Raw genomic sequence first — 20,875 nt, 5'->3', positions numbered from 1 at the left:
CTTTTTTTTTTTTTTTTTTTTTTTTGAGAGACAGTCTCTTGCCCTGTTGCCCAGGCTGAAGTACAGTGTTGCAATCACGGCTCACTGCAGCCTCAACCTTCCAGGCTGAAGCAATCCTCCCACCTCAGCCTCCAAAGTAGCTAGGATGACAGGCACGTGCCACCACACCTGGCTGATTATTTAAAAATTCTTTGTAGGAATGGGTTCTCACTATGTTGCCCAGACTGGTCTTGAACTTCTGGGCTCAAGTGATCCTTCCACCTCAGCTTCCTAAAGTGTTGGGATTACAGGCATGAGCCACCAAACTCAGCTACCAATACTCTTTCTATTCCCAGTGAGGCATGTTATTGTTCTCAAGTCAAATTTTTTGTTTGTTTGTTTGCAATCTGTATACCTTTTTTTTTCTTGCTCTACTGCATGAGGTAGGATCACCTATACGATACTGACATGGGGGAAGTGTGGAGATTAGACAACCTTGGCTTAGCCCTTATCTTATGGTGAAGGCATTCACAGACATTATTATTAGTTTTATAGAGACAGGGTTTCGCCATGTTGCCCAGGCTGGTTACGAACTCCTGGGCTCAAACAATCCATCTGCCTCAGCCTCCCAAAGTGATGGGATTACAGGTGTGAGTCACTGCAACCGGCCCTAATTCTTTTTTCTTTCTTTGTCATCCAGGGTTCAGTGGTAAGATCACAGCTTACTGCAGCCTTGACCTCCCAGACTCAAGTGATGCTCTCACCTGCGCCTCCTGTGCATAGCTGGGGCTACAGGCATGTGCCACCATGCCTGGCTAATTTTGTTTTTAGAGACAGGGTCTTACCATGTTGCCCAGGCTTGTCTCAAACTCCTGGGCTCAAGAGATCCTCCTACTTCTGCCTCCTAAAGTGCTGGGATTACAGACATGAGCCACCATTCCCAGCCCACAGACTGTTTTTCATTCTGCCTGCCTGGAATGCCTGTCAATAAATTTACAGAAAAAGTATCTACCCTCTAAAAGTTATTTCATGCAAGTTTTTTCAATCTCCAAACAATGTGATTTCATACTCTAGTATCTATGGTAATTATTTTTTGCTCTTGTTTTACCCACCCCCACCTTCTTTTTTTTTTTTTTGAGACAGATCCTCTCTGTGTCGCCCAGCTCACTATAACCTCCGCCTCCCAGGTTCAAGCAATTCTCCTGCCTCAGCCTCCCGAGTAGCTGGGATTACAGGCGTGCACCACCATGCCTGGTTAATTTTTATATTTTTAGTAGAGATGGGGTTTCACCATGTTGGCCAGGCTGGCCTAAAACTCCTGGCCTCAAGTGATCTGCCCACCAAGGCCTCCCAAAGTGCTGGGATTACAGATGTTAGCCACCGCACCTGGCCTACCCACTCCCACCTTCTATTTCCCCTAAGCATAAGCTACTTGAGGGTATCAGCCATATTTCCTCTTGCATGTCCTGTAGGGTTTAGTGTGCAGAAAGTGCTGAGAAAATATTCACTAAACTGAAAGGACCCAACTGACTGGCTATGCTGTAAGCAAAAATACTTTCATGTTTCTGAAACTTAACAAATCAAACGTATTAGTGGAAGAGTAAATTAATTTTATTGACTGATGAAAAACTAAAGTGATAAGAAGTATGGATAGTAAACAATAACCACTGAATTCTGCTGGAATTCTCTATTTCTTCTTTTTCACTTTAAGCCAAAAGAAATAAAATTATAGACCATTAGTGAGCTAGTTGCTTTTAGTTCCTTCAACAAAAACTGCATAGTTTAGCAGTTGCACGGCATTAAATATATACAATTTTGCAAAATCCTGAAAGTTTTAAACTTTGTGTTGACTTCAAAGGCTAATTTAATCACCTACACTGGTCGGATTCAGAGTTTCTTTTCCCTTTTCTGCCACCCTGTAAAAAAAAAAAAATAGGGCAAATTATTTACGACATACCATTTTGGGGCCACTTCATTTTAAAAATATAGACCAAAGGCATCTTGGGGTATGAGAAGGAAGCAATTTCTTTTTTGATTTTGTTGTAAATTTGAGTCTACATACCGCTACATTATTTTAATATGGTTATTTTTTATAAATGGTTAAAGTCGGTTTTAGAAAAGTTACTTCTATTTGAATAAGAGTTGTGCCTTAGTAAGGTCACCGATATTTTATTTTTTTAGAACTCATTTTGACTATTCCAGAATTAAAGTTTTTGATCAATACTAAAATAAATGATACACTTAATTTGTTCCATATGATCAGTAAATTTAGTAATTCAGTTCATTACCTTTTGGGTAATTCAATTTATAGTTCAAGTTCTGTTGAGTTTTGCTCATATTAGCATTAGAAATTTGATTGTGTTCATTAGTGGATTGAAATCTAGGTTATGGTTTGCATATTGCTCAGTTGCATATATAAATTTATATTTAATTTGCTCCATATGAAACATCACTTATGGTCTCTGACTTGAGCCAAGGAAAAGGAAAGGCAGCATAAAGAACAAGAAGAGTTTTACATAAATATTTTCACATAACATAAACATAGTATTTTCTGTTTTATTCTGATTTAAAAAGCAAATGCTCATTGTAGGAATATGGAAAGTACAAACATGCAAAGAATAAAATTAAAATCATCAATAGCTACTCTACCCCCTTCAATTTAACCATAAATAATGGTTTGATGTATTTACCTTATCATAGTTGTATGTACAGTTTTTCCCATTTTTATAAACTATGGCAATGGTATCCAAACTTAGTTGATCATCAGAATTACCTAAGCAGTAATATTTTTAGAATTCTGACATCTAGGCTTTGTCCCACACCTATTTAATTGGCTAACAATCTTTAATTCAAAGTTTCCAAGTGATCCCAATGATCAGCCAAGTTCGGGAACTATTTTTTCTGTGGAAGTGCATCTCTGAAAGAGAGGTGGTTGTATCAGGGGCATACGGAGCCCAGGCTCATTTGATAATGATGGCAGTTTCTCTTTGTTTCTTTCATTCTTTTTCTGACTATAACTATTTCTACATCAACATTATAAAACAAAATGAAACAATACTCGAGCATAAGAATGCTGTCATTCACTCGTGACCACATAAAAATTTTGCAAAGATTTTATTCAGAGAAAAACAGTATGAATAGGTTTTTTGGAACATGAGATGTGTAATGACAAGTATCAAAAACAAGATTTATTTCCTATTAGCAGAAAAATGAAAATAAATTTAGCAAAAATATTTTTTGAAGTAGATACCCACTATACATAAAACTCCTACCATGCTTCTCGATGAGATTTCTTAAAAATCCAAAACAGCAAACACACAAGAGTCCTTGTCAAGGTCTCCCAGGTAAAGGGAATTCTCCTTCTGGGACTGATTCAATTTTAAAGCCAGGGCTAATCAACTGCTATGTTCTCCACACCATCAGTGGCTTTTGAGCTTTTTTGGCTATGATTCCAGTTAATGTATTTTATATTATGATTTAGAAGCACACATATATATACACACAAATATATATCTCACACACACACACACACACACACACACAGAGCACTGGTATTTTTAATTGCTTCATCCTGGAACAAACTGCTCAATGCTAGCTTGTAAATGCAGAAGAAATGACAGAATTAGAAAATCACTATTTTGCAATCATAAAAAAAAGACACAAATATCAATGGATGCTAAAGCCACTAGGTGAAAAGGATATTCATACAATCTCAAAGTATCACCTCACATATTAATTATAAAAGGGAAAATATATATTTACAAAGGAGGTATCTGGAAGATATCGCTGTACCCAAGTGATCAACCTTATAAACAGGACAACTGTCCTTTTGTGCCTTTCCCCAGTATGATTCAATGGCATGCATGCTGTATCATCTATGTAGACCCAGGGATTTCCCTGAATTATGCTAGTTATTGCTGTATATACCAATGTGCAGAATAACTTTAACATCTTCTACATTGTAAATTATATGACCAATAACAAAATTACCAATATATTTAGTGAATAAATTTTGGCCTATGAACAAAATACTGCATTTATTCTACACAGTATCTACTCCAAATGTATTATTTGTGATAAAAACACTTATAAATATAAAAGCATACCTGGTATTTGGCTAATTCTGCTTGTAATACTTTCACTTTAGATCTTTCTTGTTCTAATGCAGCATGAAGTGAAGTCACCTGTAACCAAATATTCAATAAGAAAAAGACATTTTGGGGTTTTTGGCAAATACTCTAATTCTTAACATATTCACAATGATAGGTTTTTGACAACTAAATGGATGAGTAACAGAGGAGAAACTCCCCCCATAATTTCCATTTGGTATTGTACACAGCTCTATATTAAAGATGGGGCAAAGTGTCCTGAGAGAAGAAGACAATAACGATGTGAAGGGGAGAAAAATCAAGCCCAGATACAGGGTAAGTTCTATCTGTCCTTTCTGTCTCTAAATTCATGGTTCATTAAAATACAACCTCATCATCCCCCATTCTTCAGTGGGAAGGACATACCTACCTCCTTTAGTGTTGTAAACAGAATCCTCATTCATGTGCTATTACATAATAATAAAGTACAATTTACACTACTTCCTTACAGTGCTGATGGGCTGTATTTGTTTAGTCAAGTTTAATAATTCAAGACTAAAGACAGCTTAAGAAAACCAGTCATGTATGCTCCACAGTTCCTTACCTGAATAGTGAGCTCATTCTTGATACTTTGTGATTCATCAACTTGAAGAAGTATTTCTGCCTTATCTTTCACTGACAAAAAAGGAAAAACAGCAGTATAGATTTCCCAGTCACTCAAATACTTTAACAATACTTCAGGGAACTAAGACATAGTAGTGCAATTAGAACAATGATTTCTTGTCATACTTAAAGAATGTACTTCTTGACCTTGCATAGCTCTTACTTTTCACTGGTAAATTCTTTTTTGTTTGTTTGTTTTACATTTTCACCAGTAAATTCTGATCATTACCACCACAGCATTTTTTTCTTAGAAATTTTACATTTTCTGTGGTGTTAAAATATTTATTGCTGGGCATGGAGGCTCACACCTATAATCCCAGCACTTTGGGAGGCCGAGGTGGGCAGATCACTTGCCAGGAGTTGGAGACCAACCTGACCAACATGGCAAAACCCTGTCTCTACTAAAAAATATTATACAAAAATTAGCCAGGTGTGGTGGCACATGACTGTAATCCCAGCTACCTGGGAGGCTGAGGCATAAGGATCCCTTGAACTGGGGATGTGGTGGTTGCTGTGAGCTGAGATGGTGCCACTGCACTTCAGCCTGGGCGACAGAGTGAGACTCTGTCAATAAAAAATATATATATTTTTTTAACTGCACAAATATGGTGCAAGATTAATTTTTACGGCCGGGCGCGGTGGCTCAAGCCTGTAATCCCAGCACTTTGGGAGGCCGAGACGGGCGGATCACGAGGTCAGGAGATCAAGACCATCCTGGCTAACAGGGTGAAACCCCGTCTCTACTAAAAAAATACAAAAAACTAGCCGGGCGAGGTGGCGGGCGCCTGTAGTCCCAGCTACTCGGGAGGCTGAGGCAGGAGAATGGCGTAAACCCAGGAGGCGGAGCTTGCAGTGAGCTGAGATCTGGCCACTGCACTCCAGCCTGGGCGACAGAGCAAGACTCCGCCTCAAAAAAAAAAAAAAAGATTAATTTTTACATCTACTCTAAATAGGACAAGGATACAAGAAAAAAAATTCACACATGAAAAAAATTTTAAATACCTTGACTAATCTTAAAGCAAGATTTTAAAAACAATTACGGTAGCTCATGCCTGTAATCCTAGCACTTTGGGAGGCTGAGGCAGGCAGATCACCTGAGGTCAGGGGTTCGAAATCAGCCTGGCAAACATGGTGAAATCCTGTCTCTAGTAAAAATACAAAAATTAGCCGGGCATGGTGGTGCATTCCCGTAATCCCAGCTACTCAGGAGGCTGAGGCAGGAGAATCACTTGAACCCATGAGGCGGAGGTTGCAGTAAGCCAAGATCGTGCCACTGCATTCCAGCCTGCGTGACAGAGTGAGACTCGTTTCAAAATAAATAAAAACAACATAGAGTGCTTTTTTGTTGGATTGTTGGGGTGAGCATACTATAATGCCAACAAAATTATTATTCTCTGACTTTTCATACCAATAAAGCAATGTCAACTAAATGTAGCTCATATGATCACAAATGATCATATGACATGTGTGGTCTCTTAGAACTATTCATTATTTTTTAGGGGCTTTTCTCTCTTGGTGGAAGCAAGATAGCTATAGTTTGGCCCTATGTTTCCTAAGCTTCAGAAAGTTTCACATGGCTGAGAACTTCCTTAACTCATGGTAATGGCTAATATATGAAAAACTAACTCCTCACTTTGAAAACAAACTTGGAGAGACTAGAGAGGTAAAATTGTAGTAAAATTAGCAAAGGAGGAAATGTTCAAATATATGAGTACTGATATCACCACAGCTCTGCCAACGTAAGATTGTAGTTCAAATTTATTTTCATAGTTTAATATGATAAGATGAAACAACCTATCAAGAATCAATTCAGTCTCTCAAGAATCAACTTGGGAACTTTTACAAATTATGCTTTCTACTCCTCCATCCCCAGGATTATAAACACTTGCTGAAAACTAGTGATTTTAAATAGTTATGTTCAATTACAGTCAGTTATCCTATAATGCTTGTTTTGAAAACACAAATTTGTTTCAATGAGGTTGATGTATTAGGTAACAACCTGAACATATCACAAATTTTCAATCCACTTAAGTACAATTTTATGAACAGAGAACACCACACCCACATGTACTCCTTGAATATCTACCAGCTACCTTGGTTCACTGTGTGTTACGAATCACACCCATCTGGCCTGACAACTTTCCATCCTTCCACCATGTAGCAGTAACACACAAGCTGTAACCCTTCTGAGACCTATTTCCCCACAAGCAAACTTTAGGTTTTCTTCAAGGTAAAGTGCTGTATTTATGTAATATTTATGTATTTAACCATTTTAGCATGTGTAAAACTGTGTTTACTGTTTTTAGTTTCCCATCTTTTTTTCATATGTCACTGACAACGTTTTTAAGTGTTGTGCTTCTAACCTCCCTTTTTCTCATAAGTATTGTTGGTTTTTTTGTTTTTTTGAGACGGGTGTATTAGTTCATTCTCACACTACTATAAACAACTGCCTGAGAATGGGTAATTTATAAAGAAAAGGTTTAATTGACTAATAGTTCCACATGGCTGGGGAGGCCTCAGGAAACTTATAACCATAGAAGAAGGCACCGCTTCACAGGGTGGCAGGAGAGAGAATAAGTGCTGAGCGAAGGCAGAAGCCTCTTATAACACCATCAGATCTTGTGAGAACTCACTATCATGAGAATAGCATGGGGGAAAGCATCCCCATGATTCAATTATCTCCATCTCGTCCCACTCTTGACATGCGAGGATTATTACAATTCAAGGCGAGATTTGGGTGGAGACACAGAGCCAAACCTTATCAACAGGGTCTCACTCTGTTGCCCAGGCTGGAGTGCAGTGGCATGATTACAGCAGTCTCAGCCTCCTGGGCTCATGCAAACCTCCCACCTTAGCCTCCTAAGTAGCTGGGACCACAGGCATGCACCACCATGCCAGGCTAATTTTTTTTTTTTTTTTTGAGACAAAGTTTTGCCATGTTGCCCAGGCTGGTCTCAAACTCTTGGGCTCAAGCGATCCACCTGTCTCAACCTCCCAAAGCTGGGATTACAGGTGTGAGCCACCGTGCCTGGCTATCTTGTGTGATTTTGCAGAGACTAGTGATTTTTAGGAACACATGCTGCATTATTACAGAATGACCATATTTACATTTACATTATAAGTGTTACAAGTATTTTCATGTAATGATCCTATATAAAATTCTACCTGGATTACTTATACTATGGGCACTGTTGTTACTGATAGAGATTCTTAATCTATTTTTGAGAGCAAGTTTTTATCAGTTAACTTTCTCAATTTCCACAGTATTTTATGAGGAAATATTATTTTATTTTTACATATTTAGAATTTATACATCCAATACACAATGATACTCTTCATTTCTGCACTTAGAAATATATCTTCTAAATAACTTACTTTTTTATTTTCATAATTTTGTTCTTTAAAAGACCCACATGGAGATCAATAACATGCACAGGTCTAAATTAATCTCAGGATGTAGACATTTAAATGTCCAAATAATGTCTTTCCCCATAATTTTTTTTTTTTGAGACAAAGTCTCACTCTGTCAGCCAGGATGGAGTGCAGTGGCATGATCTTGGCTTACTGCAACCTCTGCCTCCTGTGTTCAAGTGATTCTTGTGCCTCAGCCTCCCAAGTAGCTGGGATTATAGGCACGCACCACCACACCTGGCTAATTTTTGTATTTTTAGTAGAAACAGGGTTTCACCATGTTGGCCAGGGTAGTTTCGAACTCCTAACCTCAGATGAGGAACACCTCTGCCTCCTAAAGTGCTGAGATTACAGGCATAAGCCACTGCGCCTGGCCTCCCCCTATAATTCTTTAACTTCTATTTGTATAATAATTAAGTTATAAAAAACATAAGGTTGAATCTACTTCAAGAGTATTCATGTTCTGTTCAACTGGACATGATTTCTGATTTTTACTCATTGTTTGACAACTATTTTGTAATACAGTTTAAATTTTGTTTGGACAGTTCTATTCCAAGTATAGTCATCCCTTGGTAAACAACTGCTTTCAAGACCTCCCAAGGATACCAAAATCTAAAGATGCTCAAGTCCCTGATATAAAATGGTATATATCTGCATAAAACCTATGAATAGCCTCCCATATGCTTTGAATCACCTCCAGATTACCGGCCGGGTGCGGTGGCTCACGCCTGTAATCCCAGCACTTTGGAAGGCCAAGGCAGGTGGATCACGAGTTCAGGAGATCAAGACCATCCTGGCCAACATGGTGAAACCCCATCTCTACTAAAAATACAAAAAAATTAGCCGGGTGTGGTGGTGGGCTCCTGTAGTCCCAGCTACTCGGGAGGCTGAGGCAGGAGAAGGGCATGAACCCAGGAAGTGGAGCTTGCAGTCAGCTGAGATCGCGCCACTGTGCTCCAGTCTGGGCGACAGAGCGAGACTCCATCTCAAAACAATAAATAAATAAAAATAAAACAAATCATCTCTAGATTACCTATAATACCTAATATGGCATAAATGCTATGTAAATAGCTGTTACACTGTATTGTTTAGGGAGTAATGTCAAGAAAAAAGTCTGCACATGTACAATTTCAAAAAATGTATTTTTGATCCACAACTGACTGATCCACAGATAGGGAACCCACGGATATGGAGGGCTGACTGTACCTTCACAGCTGAAAACAATTTTTGGTATTTTTTCATTTTTCAAGGTGAATTTCACAATTTCTTAAGAGCTATACAATATTCACAGGAGCTATCTTTGGAGTTTCATTAGCATTTATTAATAGGAAAATTGTTGATTACATTTCATTTTGTCTATTCAGAGAAAGATTTTCTCCTTTATGTCTTAATCTCTGTTTCTTTTATGGTTTATAATTTCCTTTGCCTAAGTCTCATATTTAAAAATTAACATATATTTCCTTTTTTTTATTATGAATGGAAAATTTTCATAAAACTTTCAGGATAAATGTCACTAGGTATATACATAGTGAGAAATGCAACTGATTTGGTGGGCTTTTGTATATCAGCTTCACTAGTCTTATAATCTGTAATCATTTCTTGGATTGATTTCCTTGGCTTCCTGCCGGTAACCTCTTGTCAAAAGTTTACAGAGTAGCAGCAAAAGTATGAAGAGCAGTGGCAAGGGGAGAAGGAAAGAAGAAAACAGAAAAGAAAACCTAAAGTGTTGACAGGCTGCCTCCTTCAAGAGCTGAAAAGCAGAATCCTAAGCAAATGTTAGGCTTGTTTTCCCTCTAAATATAGTTCAGTAAGCTATAAGAATTGAATTTTAAGAGTTTCTTTTACCCGAATAGTTATAAACTGGTATAAAAGTAAGGTGCTGTAAGAGTGATCTAATAATAACTTTATGAGCAACTATCCAGCTTCTTTTTTTTTTTTTCTTTTTAGACAGTCTCGCTCTGCTCCCCAGGCTGCAAGTACAGCGGTGCAATCTCGACTCACTGCAACCTCTGCCTCCTGGGTTCACAATTCTCGTGCCTCAGTTTCCCAAGTAGCTGGGATTATAGATGTGCACCACCACGTCTGGCTACTTTTTATATTTTTAGTAGAGACGGGGTTTCACCATGTTGGCCAGTCTGGTCTCAAACTCTTGGCCTCAAGTGATCTGCCCACCTTGGCCTCCCAAAGTGCTAGGATTACAGATGAGCCACCATTCCTGGCCAACTCTCTAGCTTGTATCACTCTGGGAAGCCTTTCTACTTTGTTGAGTCCCTTTTTCAATTTTTTTTATTGGCACATAATAATCATATATATTTATGGGGTGCATGTGATATTTTGATACAGGTATACAAAGTGTACTGATCAAATAGGTATTTAAGATATCCAGTAATTCAAACATTTATCATTTCTTTGTGTTGAGGGCACTTCAAATCTTCTAGGCATTTTGAAATATACAAATTATTAACTATAGTAACCCTATTGTGCTACCAAACACTTTTGTTGAGTTGGTAAATCACACATTTGAAAAAGTACCTTCAGATATTATTTAAGATAAACTTTTAATTACAAAAACATAAAAACCACTTACTTTCACCTTCCTGAAGCATTTTCAATAATTGTGCATTTCTTGCCTTTACTTCCTTATACTTTGCCTAATAGTCAAAGAAAAAAGATTTAGTTTTTTTTTTAAGTAAGTGATATAATAATTACTTACTGTCAACTTACAGAGCTCTGAATTCTAGGCTTGCTCAAAGATATAATTATTTTTGAAACAAACAGGATGGAGGAAAATGTATTCGGAACTATCTACAACTTAAATTAAATCCCTGGCACAATTAAATCCCTGGCACAATAATATATATCAATATTGTATGTGATTGAAAATTAAAGAAAAGAAGGAGAAAAGTGGAGAAAACTCAATTTTCCTAAAGAATCTTCTTTTCTTCCTCAGATAAAACCCTTATACAATTCAAAATAATTTAAATGAAAACCAAAAGGAAAATGAGCCACAGTTCTAAAGCAGTACTGTCCGGCAATACACTAGGACTTTCTACATCTGCTCTGTATTTGCCGCTGTCCAATATGCGACTACTGAAAGAACACTAGCAATGTGGCTGGTGTGACTGAGAAAAATTAATTTTTAAACTTTAAATTTAAAATGCAATAGACTTGTAGTGGACACTGAATTTTATAGGGCAGTTCTATACCTTCTCAGTTGAGGATTCACTAATCATTTGTTACTTCACTGACTAAATAATCACTGTTACAATTTTTGGTTGGCATGAATTAGTACTTTATCCAAATATCTTTCAATTCTTTTTCAATTTCTTTTTCCAGATGGCTTCTTCTCACATTACATGATGATACAAGTATACATTTATGAACAAGAAGGATTGTGTTCCCACATTCGCATCCATATTTTAGGCAATTTTACCCCATGCTACCGTTATTCAACACATCTTTTAACACTCTCTGTATCACTTATTTATTTATTTATTTTTTGAGATGGAGTCTTGCTTTGCCGCCCACAATGGAGTGCAATAGCGCTATCTCAGCTCACTGCAACCTTCGCCTCCTGGGTTCAAGCGATTGTCCTGCCTCAGCCTCCCTAGCAGCTGGTACTACAGGTGTGCACCACCATGTCTGGCTGATTTTTGTATTTTTAGTAGAGATGGGGTTTCACCATGTAGGCCAAGCTGGTCTTGAACTCCTGGCCTCAAGTGATCCACCCACCTTGGTCTCCCAAAGTGCTGGGATTACAGGCATGAGGCCACTGCGCCCAGGCCTGAATCATTTATAAAGATTTAATACATTAATACATTAGAGAAAACAATGCATTTAACATATATAGAAAAACAAAAACCTAAAGAAAACATTAATATAAGAAAAATCATTTTTTCCTCTCAACATATACATAGATATGTATAGTAGTTACCAGATTCAAATCTTTTTTAAAAAACAAATTAAAAAGTGTTTTAAGTCCAACAAAGATGGCTTTTACTAAATATTACTCTGTCCATTAAATCGCTGATAAGTAAATAATGTTTACTGAATAATACTGCAGTCAATACAATAAAACAAAGTAAGCGCTGTACTAAATATAAAGGTAGGAGGACTGCTGAGAAGCTCAGAAATGAACAAGGGAGACCAGTCAAATGGAAACATAAAAATATAACGGGGGAAAACACATATACTCAACTACAACTATATTTGCTATGAATATAGAAATAGTCATTGTGAATATGAAACTACACTCACTACGAAATTCCCAGCCTCAGGGCTTCAACCTATGTTAGTATTTCACCAAACTATCTCTGGCTCAAGCCTTTGTTCAAGGTCCAGATCAGTCTTCATGGAGGTACCTCTTACTCAAGGTTTAGGGTCTAAAATATCTCACAAAGCAAAAATTGCAAATCAGCATGATTACCTGTGACAATTGTTTGCACTGCTTAAAAACTGCATATATAAAAATATAAATGTATAAAATACCACTAACATACAGCTTATAATAAAGAGCACATATGAAATACATAACATTTTTGCTAGTATATTTAATTTCATGACAGAAAGCATACAAAGTTGATAAAATTAAATACACATGTATTGTTGCTGCGCTGTGTCTAAAAAAAGTAGCCATTTAAAACGCAACATGTCCAAAATGAAATCTATTAGTTCCCATTCCCCAAACCAGTTAAAGATGTGTTTAAAACGCAACATGTCTAAAATGAAATCTATTAGTTCCCATTCCTCCTCTTACACTCTATACTTATCCATTGTTTTAGCAGGCTGTCTTCACTCCAAGCCTCAGCAACATGCATTATCATCCCAAGTATCTTCCCAATACCATCCCACAGCAGCTGCGTCATTTTACATTCCCACCAGCAGTGAACAGGTTCCAATTTCTTGACATCCTTGCCAGCACTTGTTACGTATACATTTTATTTTAAACCACAAATCTTAACTCCTCCCTTAGGCTTTTTAAAAAATCGATTTTTAAATCTATTATTCATCTCAAGTATTATTTTTTGACTAATATTAACTCACATAAAAATTACTTATTCAATGCCTGTAACGTGCCAGGTACCTAATAATCATCATGTCACTTCCCTTCTAAAGATCTTTAATGCTATCTTATTTTATTTTATTTTATTGAGATGGAGTCTTGCTCTGTCACCCAGGCTGCAGTGCATGGCATTATCTTAGCTCACGGCAACCTCCGCCTTCCAGGTTCAAGCAATTCTCCTGCCTCAGCCTTCCATGTAGCTGGGACTACAGGTATGCGCCACCACGCCCAGCTAATGTTTTGCATTTTTAGTAGAGACGAGGTTTCACCGTGTTAACCAGGATGGTGTTGATCTCCTGACCTCGTGATCCGCCCGCCCCGGCCTCCCAAAGTGCTGGAATTACAGGTGTGAGCCACCGTGCCCGGCCTAATAACCTCTCTAAAATCCAAATGCCTTCGAATTCTGACCCCAACTCATACCTGCAATCTCAACTTCTAGTTTCCCATTTCTCTGAATGTCAGCCACAATGTACTTTCCATCATATTCCCATGCTTTTGTACACACAATTCTCTCTACCTGGAAAAATCATCTTTTCTATGAGATCCTTACCAATTTTTGATAGCAGCAACTCATTCATTCCTCTGTCTGTTCTTCTGGAGCACTCTGTCATATCCTACACTGTACTGCAACTATTTACATGTTTATCTTCCCCCATTAATCTATAAGCTTCTTGTTAACTCATCTTTGTATTCCCTGTGCCTAGTACAACAAAAACGAAGGGAAATGTAAATGAAAAGCTAAGGTAAATGGATGGGTGCAGTCAAAAAAAAGTTTTAGTAGGGATGATTCTTAAAGGCATGAGTAGAAGAAGGAGGTACATGTAAGAACCATCAGGGCTGGAACTTGATTTATTTTTTTTCACTACCACATACACAGGGTGCAAAAAGTATCTGGCACATTATAGGCACTCAATAAATAATTGTTGAGTGAACTCATATTAGTCAAAAAAGAATGATACTTGATATGAATAACAGATTTAAAAAATTGTTTTTTAAAAAAAAACCTAAGGGGAGAGGTAAGATTTGTAGTTAAAAACACATTGTATACATCACAAGTGCTGGAAAGGATGTGGAGAAACTGGAACCATCGTTCACTCCTGGTGGGAAGGTAAAATGACGCGGGTGCCATGGAAAAGTTTGGCAGTTCCTCGAAAAGTTAAATGTGGAATTATATAGTCCAGCAATTCCACTCTTAGGTGTGTACATACCCAAAAGAACTAAAAGCAAGGACTCAGATACTTATGCACCAGTAAACAAAATATATACACACAATGAAAAATTATTCAGCTATAATAAGGGATGAAATTCTGACACATGCTACAACGTGGATGAACCTTAAAAACATTATGCTAGGCCAGGTACGGTGGCTCACACCTATAATCCCAACACCTTGAGAGGCCGAGGCGAGCGGATCACGAGGTCAGGAGTTTGAGACCAGCCTGGTCAACATAGTGAAACCCCGTCTCTACTGAAAATGCAAAAATTAGCCAGGCATGGTGGTGCATGTCTGTAGTCCCAGCTACTCGGGAGGCTGAGGCAGGAGAATTGCTTGAACCTGGGAGGCAGAGGTTGTGGTGAGCCAAGATTGTGCCACTGCACTCCAGCCTGGGCAGCAGAGCAAGACTGTCTCACGAAACAAACAAACAAAAAAACACATTATGCTAAGTGAATATGCCACACATAAGAGGATAAACACTGTATGATTCCACTTACATGAGGTACCTAGAATGGGCAAATTCATAGAAATTAGAGGTTACCGGGGTGTGGAAAATGAGAATGGGGAGTTCTCTGTGGGTAAGAGTTTCTGCCTGGGATGATGAAAAAGTTCTGGAAATAGACAGTGGTGATGATTACACAATGCTGTGTAAAGATACTTAATGCCCCACTGAATTATACAGTTTAAATGGTTATATGTATTTTACAACAACAAAAATACATTTTATACTATGTGTAAACTATACCACAATAAAGTTGATTTTTAAAAAACAAAATATGACCAGGCATGGTGGCTCATGCCTGTAATCCCAGCACTTTAGGAAGCTGGGGTGGGCGGATCTCTTGAGGCCAGGAGTTCGTGGATAGACTGGCCAACACGGTGAAACCCTGTCTCTACTAAAAACACAAAAATTAGCCAGGTATGGTGGCTCATGCCTATAATCCTAGCTACTCAGGAGCCTGAGGCAGGAGAATTGCTTGAACCAAGGCAGAGGTTGTACTAAGCTGAGATCATGCCATTGCACTCCAGCCTGGGCAACAGAATGAGACTCAAAAAACAACAACAACAACAACAATAAATAAATAAATAATCATCCAGATTTTAAACCATTAATCAAAGAGTTTAAGAACATAAAAAATAGAATGACTATTCCCATGAATTGCATATTAAACATATTTACATATAAGAAAAACAAAATGTGAAAATGTATAGAATTATTTTCTTTAGCAACAGTAAATGGACACAAACCTCCCACTGAGTGATTACATTTTTCAGCTTCTGGATTTCAGCATCTTTCCTTTCTAGCTCTAACTTTAGTCTTTCAATTCTTCCATCTTTCAGAACCACTTCCTGAAAAGAGAGAAACAACATTTTAGGACTTTGATTATTCTGCTAATCCTGGTTTATAATATTCCTTTGTGAAAAGTTTAAGAGGAAAAATTCTGACCGTAATTTTCTGAGGCCATCTTATGCTGTTGACTACATTTCCATTTTCACTCAATTATATAATCTTAATATATACAATGCAAGCAAGGAAGTATTTATAATTAACCCAAACATACTGACAAACAATATCAGGGCTTTCAAAGGATATTTCTATCCTGGAACAAACATATTAAAAAGTGCTCTGTGACAAGTTGTTGTTATTAGTCTATCTTAAAAATTCAAAAATTCAAAAAATGACTAAAAATACAAAATAAATAAAAAATATAAAAACTAAAATAAATAGCTTTTCTCTATATTAGCAATTAACAGGTAGAAGACATAACCAGAAAAATAATTTCCTCACAACAGCAAGAAAACCTAACCAGAAGAATAACACTAAGAAGTGATTAGGACCAACACTAAGAAAATTATAAAATCTTGAAAATGACACAAAGTATGGTTTGTAAATAGGAAGGCTACAGGTTACTTTGTAAGTTCAATTAACATTTCAATAGAAATTCCAATAGGATGTTGTTCTTTGGAACTTATAAAGATAGTAAAGACTTCACCTGGGAGAATTCAGGATGGAAGCAAAACAAAAGGTTAATTTGATGAAGAAAGATTTGCCTATCAATTATATAAGGCAAAATAAATAAAATCATGGCACCTAGGTTGACAGAACAATGTACCAGAAAACAAAGTCCAGAAAGAGACTTGAGATATAAGAATTTATTGTAAGTAAGGATGATACTTTTAAAAAGTGAGAAAATGCTGAATTACAGAATAATGGTAGGTTATAGGACAAATGGCTAACTGGGAAAAATCAGGTTAAATCGCTGTCATCTTGCACCATATACCAAAATAAACAAATTTAGTGTAAAAAAAATCACCCCAAAGTCATACTTTTGATGAGAATATAAATGGTTCTGTTTATCTAAGGAGTAATGTGGCAACATCAACGTAGTACTCTACAAATACTCACTGAGCATCTAACTTCTAGGAGCTGGGTCACCATGGTGAACCGAACCGAAAAGATTCTGTGCTTCTTTTCTAGATTAGTAAAGCTCTTTAAAGTGGTGACACTTAAATTGAACCTTGTGTGATAGGTAGGAATTGGCTAAGTAAAAAGAGGAAGTGAGAGCTTTCCAGGTAGAAAGAACAGTATGTTTAAAGGCCTTGCAGGAAGGAAGGGCCTGGAGAATTTGAAGAAAAAAATAAGCCAGTATGGTAAGATAGTGAGCGGGAAGATGGTCCAAGATGACTTTGGAAAAGCCAGTAGAGATCTGATCCTGGAGGACCTTGTAAGCCATAAGAACAGTCTGCACATTATTCTGAATAAAACAGAAAGCAGTGAAGGAGGACTGCTAGGTTAGATTTGATTGTGTGAGACTTATGTTTGTAAAGGATCCCTTTTCATGCTGTGTGGAAATGAAATGGAGTGAGGTAAGACAGGTAGAAAGATCCTTTAATAGCTACTATAACCCCAGGTCAAATAAGATTATGCTTTGGATTAGGGTGAAAGCAGTATAAATAGAGAGAAGTATATTTGAGAAATAATTTGGAGGTAGCATTTGATGAAAGGTTGAAAGAATGTGGCAGGTGAGGAAGAAGATGGACACTACAATCTAAGTTTCTAGTTTAAGTAATGAGGTGAGTAGGTCAAAATTAGAAATATACTACTATTAAGTTCCAGAATCTCACTTTTAGGAATTTATCTCCAAAAGATAAATGAGGTAGCGACGTATCTATGAAAAGTGTTCATTGTAGATTTATCACAACACAAAACTGGACATCAATTTAAATATCAAACAATAGGATATAGGTTAAATATATAGTAAATTCAAAAACTGAAAACTAAGTCACTGAAAATGCTGATATAGAGCTATAAAATAATATCTTCATGATTCCAAAATTGTAGTGTGTGCAAAGAAAAAATTCTGGAAGAACATACACCAAAACTTTAAATTATAACTGTGTGAACATGGGATTATGAAAGATTTTGCTTTATTGTTTAAAATTTCCTTTTATCGAAATTATTTTATACTGAGTAAATAATCATGGAATAATACTGTTTTACTTTTGAATAAAAATAAACCATTATGTATTTTTAGAAATCTTGATGAATATGATTATCTTTGAATAAGAAGCCCTTCTGAAATTGACATTAAAAAAGAGGAAAAATGGAAAAGATTCATAGATGTGATTTGATGAAAGATCTAAAAAAAAAACAAAACACTGTAACAAAAGGTAAAGGAAAAACAGAAAATGCAACCAATATGATAGACATATGACCAACAAACATGAAAAAAAGTACAATCTTGCTAGGAAGCAAATCCAGGTTTTATCAAACAAGTACTTTTTTTTCCTTCTTCTTGAGACAAAGTTCTCGATCTTATCTCCCAGGCTAGAGTACAGTGGTGTGATCTCAGCTCACTGCAACCTCGCCTCCCAGGTTCAAGCAATTCTCCTGCCTCAGTCTCCCAAGTAGCTGGGATTACAGGTGCCTGCCACCACTCCTGGCTAATTTTTGTGTTTTTAGTAGAGACAGGGTTTCACCATGTTGGCCAGGCTGGTCTTGAACTCCTGATCTCAGGCGATCCACCTGCCTCGGCCTCCCAAAGTGCTGGGATTACAGGCGTGACCCACCGCACCAGGCCAAACTGGTACATTAAAAAATTTTTTTTTCTTAGTATAAGTAATTGGAGGCAATTTACCTATAAACTGAATTATTCCATGTATAAGAATTAATGTCCCAGGCACAGTGGCTCACGCCTGTAATCTCAGCACTTTGGGAGGCAGAGGTGAGCAGATCACCTGAGGTCGGGAGTTCGAGACCAGCCTGGCCAACATGGTGACCCTCTACTAAAAATACACAAACTAGCTGGGGGTGGTGGCACATGCCTGTAATCCCAGCTACTCGAGAGGCTGAGGCACAGGGATGGCTTGAACCTGAAAGGCAAAGGTTGCAGTGCGCTGAGATTTCGCCACTGCACTCCACCCTGGGCGACAGAGTGAGACTCCATCTCAAAAAAAAAAAAATTACAAAAAAAAAAATCAATGTCCTGAAATGCTCACCATTTGCGTTTAACTGAAAAAGTGGTCCATCTAACAGTTTCTGCATTGATGAGGGAAAAAGTATATATCCATAGAAAAGTAAGACCACACCAAAATATCAGTACCCTAGCTGTTTTCTCTAGGTGAATGAGATTAGGGTCATTTTTCTCCCACTACAACTGAAAATTGGGGATGATAATGATATCCACCAACTTCATAGTTAGTTGTTAATAATCAAATGAGGGCCGGGCGCGGTGGCTCAAGCCTGTAATCCCAGCACTTTGGGAGGCCGAGACGGGCGGATCACGAGGTCAGGAGATCGAGACCATCCTGGCTGACACGGTGAAACTCCGTCTCTACTAAAAAAAAATACAAAAAACTAGCCGGGCGAGGTGGCGGGCGCCTGTAGTCCCAGCTACTCGGGAGGCTGAGGCAGGAGAATGGCGTGAACCCGGGAGGCGGAGCTGGCAGCGAGCTGAGATCCGGCCACTGCACTCCAGCCTGGGCGACAGAGCGAGACTCCGTCTGAAAAAAAAAAATAATAATAATAATAATAATAATCAAATGAGATCATACATTTTAAGTACTTAACACAGTGCCTGGCATATACATAGCAAACCATCAAATATTTATTTTTGCCATTATCATTTCTTCATTTTACTTATCGGTAGTTCCCAAAATTTCTACAAGAGATACTACTTTTTAAAACAAAGTCGTATTGTTTTAATGTATACTCATTTTTAATGAAGTCCTACATTTCAATAAAAACCTTTTAAAAAGTATCTTCTAAGTAAAAAATATTATACTAAAATGAGGATGAAAAGATGTACAAGATAAAGCTTATGCCTACAAGGGATCTGTAATCTATTAAAAATGACAGGGAAAATGTGTGATGTGAAATGTGCCATAAGAAAAACAAAATGCTATGGGGTATAGAAAAAGGAAAATTATATCCAGGTTTTCTGTGTCTCGGGTTTGGGGTTCGGCTGAGGCAGTGAGAGAGAGCTTCTGGGAGGAGATGGCATGTGAAATGAATGAAATGAACCTTGAATAAAGCTGGGACGCACCCAGCATTCTGTGACAGGAGTGGTCTGCTCCAGCTAGAAGAAAAATTGGAAGAGTACAAACAGCTAAAGATAATTAAGGATATCCTGTATAACAAGGTTTTCAAACTTATTTGACAGTGCCCTATGATAGGAATGTTTTACATAGACACACAGACACAGGCACACATAGAAACAACTTTCACAAAATATAAATAGGTGTCACATACTCTGACATTTTCTCCTTTCCCATTTTTTGGTAGCAACCTACTAAACTCATTTTAGGACCTACTGAATGGGTTGGGAAACTCAGTTTGAAAAGCATAGCCTAAGGACTTTAGGTGTCAGGTCAAGGGTCAAGGACACTGTACTTAATTCAACAGACACTGAAGTTTAAGGGCACAGCATGGCATGATGGAAGTAATGATTTATAAAAAGGCATTTGTTAGCAGGGTGTAACACATTATCTGGCATTAAAGGCAAGAAAGCATGAAGATTGGTTAGATTACTGAAATAATGCCAGTAAGAGATAATGAGAGGCTAAATTAGAGAATGTTGGTAAGAATGGAAACAAAGACAGATCTGAAAAACATTTCAAAGATTTAAAACTCTAAAAATCTTGAAAAACAGAAAAGTGAAAAACAACAACAACAACAACAACAACAAAAAACACACACTGTAGAATCTGGATACCTAGGTAAAATGAGGAAACCAAAAACTGAAATGACAGAAGTCAAGCCAAATGCTTGGTGTGGAGAGGAAGATGATGAGCCTGGGTTTGAACACAGTGAGAGTAAGGTATGCATCAAACAACAGGATGGAACATGCCACAAAGATAATTAATAAAACAGAGCCCCAAAGGCCACAAGAGGGGACGGGATCAGGGATGACTGATCTACCTAGTGCTGGTGCAGTTGTGGAGAAATTAGTAAGC

General features: G+C 37.5%; 1 protein-coding gene across 3 annotated transcripts in view; it reads right to left on the bottom strand.

The window, feature by feature from the left end:
* Window positions 1-1,568: 1,568 nt before the first annotated feature.
* GKAP1 (G kinase anchoring protein 1) overlaps window positions 1,569-20,875 on the bottom strand; it is an 87,908-nt gene continuing 68,601 nt past the window's right edge. For all 3 annotated transcript variants that reach the window (XM_021927592.2, XM_021927594.2, XM_021927593.2), the window contains 5 exons: window positions 15,668-15,769; window positions 10,729-10,792; window positions 4,672-4,742; window positions 4,086-4,163; window positions 1,569-1,895 (listed from right to left, as the gene is read on the bottom strand). In XM_021927592.2, coding sequence (XP_021783284.2) covers window positions 1,848-1,895; window positions 4,086-4,163; window positions 4,672-4,742; window positions 10,729-10,792; window positions 15,668-15,769 — 363 coding nt within the window. In that variant the 3' untranslated portion in view covers window positions 1,569-1,847. The remainder of the gene's footprint in view (window positions 1,896-4,085; window positions 4,164-4,671; window positions 4,743-10,728; window positions 10,793-15,667; window positions 15,770-20,875) is intronic.

The sequence above is a fragment of the Papio anubis genome, chromosome 13 (genome assembly GCF_008728515.1).
Source record: "Papio anubis isolate 15944 chromosome 13, Panubis1.0, whole genome shotgun sequence".
Taxonomy (NCBI): Eukaryota; Metazoa; Chordata; class Mammalia; order Primates; family Cercopithecidae; genus Papio; species Papio anubis.
Note: the sequence above shows the minus strand (reverse complement) of the source record. Positions and strands in the feature narration are given on the sequence as shown.